This window comes from Lagopus leucura, unplaced genomic scaffold (assembly GCF_019238085.1).
Source record: "Lagopus leucura isolate 7727_CA_CO unplaced genomic scaffold, USGS_WTPT01 Super-Scaffold_100002, whole genome shotgun sequence".
Lineage (NCBI taxonomy): Eukaryota > Metazoa > Chordata > Aves > Galliformes > Phasianidae > Lagopus > Lagopus leucura.
The window spans coordinates 68,356,181-68,365,799 of NW_024962263.1; the positions used below are offsets into that span (position 1 = coordinate 68,356,181).

At 42.7% G+C, this 9,619-nt stretch overlaps 1 protein-coding gene across 2 annotated transcripts; it reads right to left on the reverse strand.

Moving 5' to 3' along the window:
• Positions 1–367: 367 nt before the first annotated feature.
• On the reverse strand, positions 368–8,825 carry GEM (GTP binding protein overexpressed in skeletal muscle). 2 transcript variants are annotated; one of them, XM_042870134.1, is made up of 5 exons: positions 8,698–8,825; positions 6,766–7,109; positions 3,894–3,970; positions 3,203–3,407; positions 368–1,595 (listed from the first exon to the last, which is right to left on the reverse strand). In XM_042870134.1, the coding sequence occupies exons 2-5, from the start codon at positions 7,097–7,099 to the stop codon at positions 1,318–1,320; spliced, it is 894 nt and encodes a 297-aa protein (XP_042726068.1). In that variant the 5' UTR covers positions 7,100–7,109; positions 8,698–8,825; the 3' UTR covers positions 368–1,317. The 2 variants fall into 2 exon arrangements, with proteins under 2 accessions (XP_042726068.1, XP_042726067.1); XM_042870133.1 differs by having other exon boundaries at positions 6,766–7,112.
• Between the last annotated feature and the right edge of the window lie 794 nt (positions 8,826–9,619).

Below are 9,619 nucleotides of genomic sequence, written 5' to 3' on the forward strand. Positions count from 1 at the left end.
TTATGTCCAACATAAACTGAAGATTAGGGCATCTAACTCAAACGTAGCATTTTGCTTTATTTAGACCCAAAAAGCAAGCTGCTGGTTCTGAAGTGCTTTCAGACTTAGGGACACATACATTTTTTTAAGAATGGCTTATTTTTATCTTTGGCACCTCAACCTATTTGCACACGAGGGAGCACAAATAGCTTTGAGACTGCAGGTGATCCTTGCTTAGTGGCTCTGGGTTGTTAAGTAGCCTCTGTGTTCAGAGACACAAGGAATCCTCCCCGTCCTTGTCAGGCAGGAATCTTCCCAAGCATTCAAAATATTTTTCTCAACTTGAAAGGATTATCAGGGATTTCCCACTGAGTCTCAAAGGCAGTCATATATTTTATTTGTTTTATTACAAGGCATGTAAGTAAAAACTTGCATATCTGAAAAAAGGTATTAGATAGAAAACAGTAATAAAATTAACATTATTCTTTAAGAAACTTGGTAATAAATACATTTCCCCTCAACATTAAAATGCTTGTTATTTTGCACAACAATAAATACAGCATAGCTCTGGCATAGAGAAAGGCCAAGACTGGATACAAGAAGTCCGTGTGGTTTCTTAAAAAAGCTCAGGTGATTTATAAAGGTTTGGCATCCTGCACTTGATGTACTTTGATTAAGCTTGTGCTTTAATTTTATTTTGACTATGAGTTTTAAACAGGCCCCTAACATAGAAATATGAGAGGAAAATTTATTTGACTATAAGATTTTTCCTTTAAATATTTTCAAAGTAAGAGATGTGTGAACTCATTGAAACCAATCCTTGAAATAGTAAAAAGAAGTGTTTGGATGGCTATTCTACAACAATGCATATTTTCAGCTGTGGGTGCTCAAGCCTGACCAGCCAATTGGCGAGGGATCAATGCCTAGTCAGTTCCTCAATTCTTTACACAATTTTCAAAAAAGAAAAAGAATAAAAATTAAACAAGTAATTACAGTGAGAAAGAGTAAAGAGCGTAGTATTGACTTCCCAAGTCATGACAGTTTGAGGTTCGTAAGCTATTATCCAAAGGTGAGTGGAGAAGAAATAGGTATATTCCGGAATGCTCTCCCAGCACAATTTTGGGTCATTCGGGTTTATACTTTTCTTACAAAACTACCAAAGAAAATGAAAGAGAGATATTTCCATGCACTGTGCTGTTCTTATGTCAGCACGTATCATCACAATCACAACTGTGAATCTAAGTCATTTTCATAGCCCAATCTAATATAGATTATTTCCCACAACAGAGTTCGATAATGTCCACAAAATGCCACAAGCTCTGGCAGAGTCCAACATTCTTAAAGTACCGATAGGTCATGACAAGACTTGGACTTGAGTTTGAAGGCCATGTTCTTGTTGTTCTTGGCAACTATTTTGCCCCAAAACCGCCTGGCTTTTTTCGGGATGCTCTCCCTCCGTTTCTGGTAAGCCAGCCGCTTCTCGTTCTTTTCCTTGCTGTCCCTCCTGAGCCGCACTTGCCTCACGATGCCTTCAAAGAGCTCTTTCACGTTGTGCTGCACGGCTGCCGAGGTCTCGATAAACTTGCAGTCAAACACAACAGCGCACGCTCGGCCCTCTGCAAAATCACAACGGGGATCGGTCATGAAATGCCATGAACCAGAAAGAAGCAATATGGCTGTGGGCTGTCACAAGGGGGTAGTCAGTGGCACCAGGGGAATCCCTCAAGCCTAATATAGCCACGGATAAGTCTTTAATCATCTAATGCTGCCTGGTAGGCTGTGATTCATCTGCTCTGTGTCACAATCCCCTGGCAGTGAGGGAGGCCAATCTCCTGAAGAAGGCTGGTTCTCACCATTGGCTGTGAAGGGAGGGAGCTGGCTGACATGCACTGACGGGGTGGAGACGTCAGCCATGACTCAAAATCACCTGGTCGTCATACGAGCAGACTTCCACAAGTCACATTAAAGGGTGACAGCAGCGCCCCTCATGAGCCCAGCACAGCTCTCATTAGCAGAGGAGGCAGGGCCCAAGCACCCTCCATAGACCACGTGTACAATCCAGGGTCTTCAAACAACACCAGACTTGGTGTGAACAATCACAAGTACCAAATCCTTAAAGGCAGAACTGTGTCCATAACTTCAGAGGTATATCTGAAATCACAGTTCTTATCTCAAACTGTTTAAGTATAAACTAGCCCTGGCAGATGTCTTTAACATGCAAGCCAATTCATGCTGTCTTCTAACTTGCTGGAAACTCATTGCCAGGAAGGCTAAATCTTTCAGAGGACTTTTCAAGTAAGCCAGAGAGACATGAGAAGGAGCATTGTCATCTCTGGCTTCCTGATGAGCTACCTCTGTTCAAATCCTTCACTTGGAGCAACCTTGACAGCAAACAGAGGAACCTATCCCAGTGAAACAAAAGTCTAGATCAATTGGGAAATAGGCAAGATAGCTGCAGAGAGAAGAAAACATTGAGCCAAGAAACCCAGGTTTCCTGTGTACTCTGGCCAAGAAGAGATTATCTAATGAGGTTCCATGTGTTATGTCACCTAAACCTTGGGGAAGTCTGCATAAGAAGAGATTCTACTGTCTGAAGAGCTTGAGGGTCAGCAGTAGCTTTCCCAGGTATCTTTCTATTCCTATTTCTGGGCTTAGGACTGCTCAAGCTTTGGGAGCACAGCACAAGCTCTTTAGTCATTCGCATGTAGCAGAGGGATGGCTGCTTTAGCATCTCAGAGCAAGGCACCAGACAGATCTGTCCTGAAAGGCTGTGCAGCACCTGACCAGGCCAGTGAAATGAAGGGTGAGAGAGAATTTTAATTCATCAGGGAGTAAAACTTCAGATAAGAGGAGGACCTGGTTAAACAAGGAGATAATCTTTGGCAGCAGAAATTGGAAACCTAAGCTGTTCCCAGCTTTCAGCTCAATCTCCTGTGGTCAGCTCAATCTAAGTGGTCTTACACGAGAAGCTGGAAAGGAAAAAATTCAAGCTGTTTTTATGAAGGAATTTAAATTTGGGAAAGAGATTATCTGACATGCAGCTAGTGGAGACTTAAAGACTTGGCAGACCTTTCCCGGCCCTCTGTCCTCTCTTTCAGCCCTCTGTTTTATTGCTCTTTTGTTGCCTGGTCCTGATCACAGTGTACTCCAACCATTGTAATGTTCAACAGCTATTGTGTGGCTCTTACGCTTACAAGGTTTTTATCCTCATCATTTCCCTTACCTGCTACTGAAACTTCGCGGCACCTGACAAGGTCACTTTTGTTGCCAACCAAAATAATGGGAATATCTTCTCTCTGCCGAGCCCTGCGGAGCTGTATTCTGAGTTCAGAAGCTTTTTCAAAGCTTGCTCGGTCTGTGATGGAGTAGACAATCAAGTAGGCATCTCCCACTTTCATGCAGTGGTCTCGAATCCATTCTCCTTCACGCTGTTCAAAGCAAACAGTCAGACATCATTATGCCCAGGGCAGATTTTGCTTAGAAAATATAACATTGGAGAATCTAAACACATTCCTGCTGTAACTGCACTGGATATGGTTTGAATCACAGTTGTACTAAAAGCAATTCCAAAGCTGTGACCACATGAATACTTCAGCATAAAGGAGGGTGAAATTTGCCCCTGATAATTCATTATACTGGATTTAGATTGGAATGAACAGTGTTTAGAAAATGGCTTGAATGTTTTGTTTTTTCATTAAAAAAATAAAGAAGGTTTGCTCTTCTCAGCCTCACACTACAGTCGTTATGCATGCCTGGTTTGCTATGGGGAGGATATTGATGCTGTGTTTTCCCTGATGCTGAAGTATAGAAAGACATATTTTCTTTCCCAAAAGATAACTACTTTTTATACTAGCCCTCATTCATATGTACTTTTGTTTTGGCATTTGACTAGTATATACAAATAAATGTCATACCTTGTTATCCCACATGTCGAGCAGTACAATCGTTGCACTCTCCCCATCCACCATCAGGGTTCTTTCATATGTGTCTTCTGTAAGAAAAAAATAGAAACATTGGTAACATATTATTTTGTGACATCACGTACATTATAAAAAAAAAAAACCACAAATAGCTTACTAAGTATAATTTTTTCACAGTTCAAGTTAGTGAGCCAAGTTTTGTGCTGGCTCATGTTCAGTTCTTTCCACATTTCCATCAGCACTAAACCTGCCTTCTGTTCATTACTGGTTGTCTTACTTTCCATGATATGTGAAGGAGATAGAAAGATCAGAAAAAGAGATGTTCATTATTTTGGTTGATATTTTCTTTATCTTATGTGAGACAGAAAATAGAACCAGTGGAAGAAATAACCAAAGGCTGAACATTTGCCCCACGGGAGTAGCAGAGTCCAGTGAGGCTAAGTAATGGAAAATATTTGCTTTCACTTTAGCAGGGACAGTTCACGGGTGAACAGACACTGCAGTTGAGAGCAATGCAGCTAACAGCCCACCAAGCAAAGAGGGCAGTTTGTGAGGCAGGAACCGTTGAGTTTTAGAGACTGAAATGACTGCTGCATCCCATTTCTTCCCCATTTCACAGTTTCCAACATTACCTTTGATGTCAAAAAGAAAAGCAATCAACAAACCACAGCAGTATTTATTTTGTACTGAAACCAAAAGGACCCATATCTAGATTATAAATACCACATTACTAAGTTCTGCCTAGATCTGGAGATCTGTTCCCACTCAATCACAATGAATCCTTGCTGTGAAATTCTCAGTCTAGTTTCCGCTTCAAATACTAATCCTTCTTCCCCCCAGATCCAAGGGCATTTGGATGAGCAGTATGAGGCTTGAATCCCTCTCTAGTCTTGTGTTCCAACCAGTGAGCAATGCTGGGCTTAGGGCTTCTCAGTGTACTGCATCTTTCCATGCACTGTGTAAGGAATCTGTTCCAGCCATGCTTGTAGATAGGACCATGCCTTAACTCCTGCCTCATACAGTTTCTTCTAGGTATTAGCAGAGTGAACTTTCCCCCAAACTATAATCACAGGCTTTCCTCGAAGCCAGGAATCTACAACCATGAAAAAGTCTGAGTCAAAAAATGTCCTATATTTAAAATAAAATCAAACTTTGTAAACAAGAGCACAGGCTTGACACAGCTTAAAATGGAAGGATTCGAAGTACAAAGCTAATCAAGAGGAGCATCTGCATTCATGGGTTAGATGAATCTTATAGCTGGTTGCAAAACTAATCCCTCAGAGCAGCTGTTTTCCCTCTGTGAATTTGCTGTCCTGGAACCATCATCTCTTATTTCCAGTTTGTAAGCTCAAGTTTGGAGAATAGTTTCTTTGACTGATTAAGCATTGGCATGGGAACAAGATCCATCTGCATCAGAGGACAACATTTAGAGGACTACTTCTTTGTTCTCTGTGACACAGGGAGAGGTTGAGAAGTACATAACCACACTACTTGAAAATGTTCTGCCCTGATCAGAGAATCATAGAATCATAAGGAAGGGACTTCTAAGGGCCATCTGGTCCAACTCTCTTGCCATTAACAGGGACACCTACAGCTAGATCAGGTTGGTCACAGCCCCATCCAGCCTGACCTTAGATGTCTCCAGGGACAGGGCATCCGCCACATCTCTAGGCAACCTGTTCCAGTGCCTCAGATGGTCATACTCAGAAATTATTTGCACTTTGGACAATCCAATGGGACTTCAATAGGATATAAAACAGACTGCAAGTGAGCAATTAGTTCATCTCATGCTTCATTTGAAGTTGATATTAAAATAGGAAAAATAAAACAGCAGGTTTTCTGATACTTCCATAAACCTGGCCTTGAAAACTTGTCATGGCTACACTCCAAGCAATATTGCTGGGAGTGCAAATGAAGGAAAAATCCATACTGTTTCCCATGAAGGAGAAGGAAACCATCTGACAAGGACGTGCAAAGCAAATTCTGGCATAAGAACAAGAAAAGCTGTCCCATCCAAGCTCCACCGAAGGCTGGAAAAAAAGCTCAGTAACACTCCATGCTAGCACGGGCACCAACACAATGGGAACAGATAGAGGAGTGTGTTGAACAGCAGTGTGTGTTGAACAGCAATAACAGCCAGAAGCTTGCAAGTGTTCCCAAGATGGCAGCACTTGTGTTCTTAGGACCACAGCAGGTTTCCATCGCTGCATGACCCACAGCACCTTGCTCACACAGTATGCCTCATGGCTGGGTGCCACAGCCTCACCTTCTGCATTGACTTTGGCACTAAGTTTCAAAATCCTCACCAACACAGAGGAACATAAAATGAGGGGTAGACATATTTTGCTCAGACTCCCTACAGCCTATGCTGACACAATATATTTATATGTAAGGCTGAGATGACAGACAATGGCAAATGTTTTGGAGAATTGGATAGGGCTTTTTTATTTTTCATTACATGTTATTTCTGAGCGCTACATTCTTGTGGACCACAGGGAAAGGTCCTAGTTTTTCTTTGCCCTGTAGAAAGCTGGTGATGGTCCTGTGGTGACTCAAGAGTTGGACTAGAATGAATACTGAATGGCAGCTTCCAACAGATTCTTTGAAACAAAAGAGCATGAGAATCTGTATTGCTCCCTTACAGAGGCTTTATGTTGTTGTTAGAGAGTATCATCCTCTTTGTAGCTTGTTTTGCTCATTCTTGTTTTCTTAAGAGAGATGCATGTGTTGGAATTGGTTTTGACAATCAGATCCAGATGTTTGCTACGTCAATTTTAGATTAAATGACCTTTCTGATTTTCCATGCCAATTTCTGCTGCCATGGCTGATGGCAAGCAAACGCAGACCCCAGAGCATAGTGACCTACCTCCCAGCACCTCGCAGTCACTGTCAATGCTGTCGTGTACCCCTGCAAAGATGTTGGCCAACGACGACTTGCCCACACCTTGCTCCCCTATCAGCACCACTCTGTAGCAGTTGCTGCAGGACTCAGAGGAGATGACAGAGTCAGATGACTCCGAGGACCAGCTTCTTCTGTAGTATTCATCAGGGCTGATGGTGTATCGCTTCTGCGCGTTGTACTCATTGGAGTCCTTCTGGACCAGCAGGTTCTTCCCATCAGCAGGGATGCTCCATCGCTGCTGTTGCTGCTGCAGGCTGCTGTGGTGGGTGCGACGCATGGTAACGTTGTTGAGGGTCATTTTTTTACCCCTGCTGAGAAATATGGAAGCCACACACTTTATCCACAAAATTCTTACAAATGCACCAACACCTTATTAACTCAAAGCAGTTGGTCCTGCTCTTCTACAGGGATCCAATATGCAACAACAAAAAAGGAGACTTCACACTCTTTTGCAGTTGCTAATACACAAAGGAATATTTCTAGCTAGTGAGTCAGAGGCTTTTTCCTAGGGATGATACCACCCCCATACACTAATCCTATCCATCTTTCTTTAGCCTGTACACGCTTCCTGCAATGCTAAGTGCCTGGGCAGGGAAGCACTCAGCAAAGCTCACACAAGGCTGTATTCCCGTCAAGAGATGGGCAGCACCTGCAGGCACTGCTCTCTTCCCTCCTGCCTCCTGGTGCAAGCAGAGGGACCCATTGAACTCAAAACCTTACACAGCTCTCATAGGAGAGGAAAGCCATGAAAGCAAGCACATCTTTGGGTCTCATCTGGACATGTCAGGACAAGCTTGAAACAATGGCTTTCTGTCTGCTAACAGGGACACAACCAAGTCCAATGACTTTTTAGAGGAGGTGTAAGTTCAAGCCATTACAGAAGGTGGCACTGGCAGAAAGTTCATTTACAGATTTACAGATGCTTCATTTATTGCAACTACAGCAACTTCATTATTGCACAATTGGCTAACAGGTTAGCTCTTCCAACTTTAGCATGGCCCCTAATTACATTTAAATTAGCAAACTTAATTTTGCCTTGGTTGGAGGCAGAGCACAGTGATGTCATTCTCATGGACCACCAGCTACCATTTTTAGGAATGTTACTTTGATGCGTCCCAGTTCTCAGAGTGATGGTTATTCGGACATTCTGCTTTTTGGAGTGTATCTGAATTTTATCAGCTCTCTTTTCCATGTCAGTATGCAGGAGAGCTGCCCATGAAATGAACTCTCAAACTTGAATAATAAGCGGTGAATGAAAATAAGCACAGCAACACATAAAAACAACATGTACAAACCACTACTCCTTTTCACACAAGCTATCTGAAAACTTCTTAGAATGAATGTAGATCAGGCTAGACAATAAGCAAACCAAAGCCACTTTCTATCTGAACATATTACAGCACTCGCAGTATTTTCTCTGTGACACACAGTGCTTAGTGGCAAAACTAGATTACTTGCACAGTCCCAGATGCAATAACTTTGCCAACAAGAAATACAACTGACAAGAAACTAGGCAGCAAGCAAAGCCCGCTTCACCAAGTCAAATATTAACCGCAGTTTTATTTACGATGCATTACTTTCTTTCAGCTTCCCCACTGAAAAGACCAGATGAGAAAAGGCAATTCCAAATCAGTTACACATCAGAGCCCAAATAAATGATGACTGCCAATAAACAATCACGGTCGCGGTCATGAACATATCATGATTTCTTCCCTAACAAGCTATCATCCTTCATTAAACAAACCCTAATGAGACAAACACTTCTAAGTCACCCCTGCACATCTCAGTCCAAGCCCAGGTTTGACGGCACGCACTGCACTTAGCTGTGTGGGTCTACAAAGCCACAACAAACCCACAGACACACAACCCAAGGCACTGTAGCCAGAGCAGCCTTACTTGTGTGCGTCCGTCTGCGCCGTCAGCTCCGGGTTCGTGCTGCTCTCTGCTCCGTGGGCTGTGCTACACTGAGCTGCTCTGCTGGAGTAAATCCCCTCCCGCTTACGGGCTGCCTCTTTAATTCCTCCTCAGCGAATCTGGTTTATATTAAGCCCATCTGATCGGAGACAGGGCTTTTCCGTGACGTGGTTGGCCTTTCCATCCAACAGCCAACCCCCAGCTGGGAGGGAGCAGACATGCAGAAAAGCAAAAACTCACAAACAGCCTCAAAAGACTTACTTGAAATCATATGATTGTCTTTGTGTTGCCAGTAAAATAAACACATTTGGGTCTTACATGAGGAAAACAGGCAAGTGGAAAAATTAAAAAAAACGTGCCCTTCCATCTCACTCAATTTTGCATTCAAATGCTAGTAGGATTAATGATGTTTTTAAAACTACATGTTTCCTTAATGCATTAAATGCAGCGAATGTGTAATGTTCTCTGTCTGCAAAATGCGTTTAACTCCCCACTGGACAAGACGTTTTTCTGGAACAAAATATCTGAATGTTATTTTAAAATTATCTCACAAGCATGAATATTATTCTGCTGGCTTTTTGTCTTTTAAAGGGATCCAAAACATACAATCCTATTTTTTCTCCGTCACCTTTCCAGTCACTGCCCAGACATCTCCCACCTCTTGCTGTAGCACTCCTCCTGCAAGGGCTCAACAGCAGAACAGCTGCCCACAGACTGAGTGCTGCTCCAGCTGGACGCTGGCAAAGATGGATGTGAATTAGAGAGCACAGAGCCTGGGCAGTACAGCGCTGATTCCATCTGTAGTTTATTAGGAGAGATGGCTATATAGTGTATGTGCCACAAAGCATGAGCCTGCTCCTCAAATTGTGACATTTCTAACAATGTGTGTGGAAATTTCTTCTCG

Coding starts and splice junctions, on each gene's coding strand:
- GEM (XM_042870134.1), bottom strand. CDS start 7,099: ATGACCCTCAACAACGTTACCATGCGTCGCACCCACCACAGCAGCCTG. Junction 3,971..6,765: donor TGACTGCGAGGTGCTGGGAG/GTAGGTCACTAT, acceptor TTTTTCTTACAG/AAGACACATATGAAAGAACC. Junction 1,596..3,202: donor CCGCGAAGTTTCAGTAGCAG/GTAAGGGAAATG, acceptor GTGATTTTGCAG/AGGGCCGAGCGTGCGCTGTT.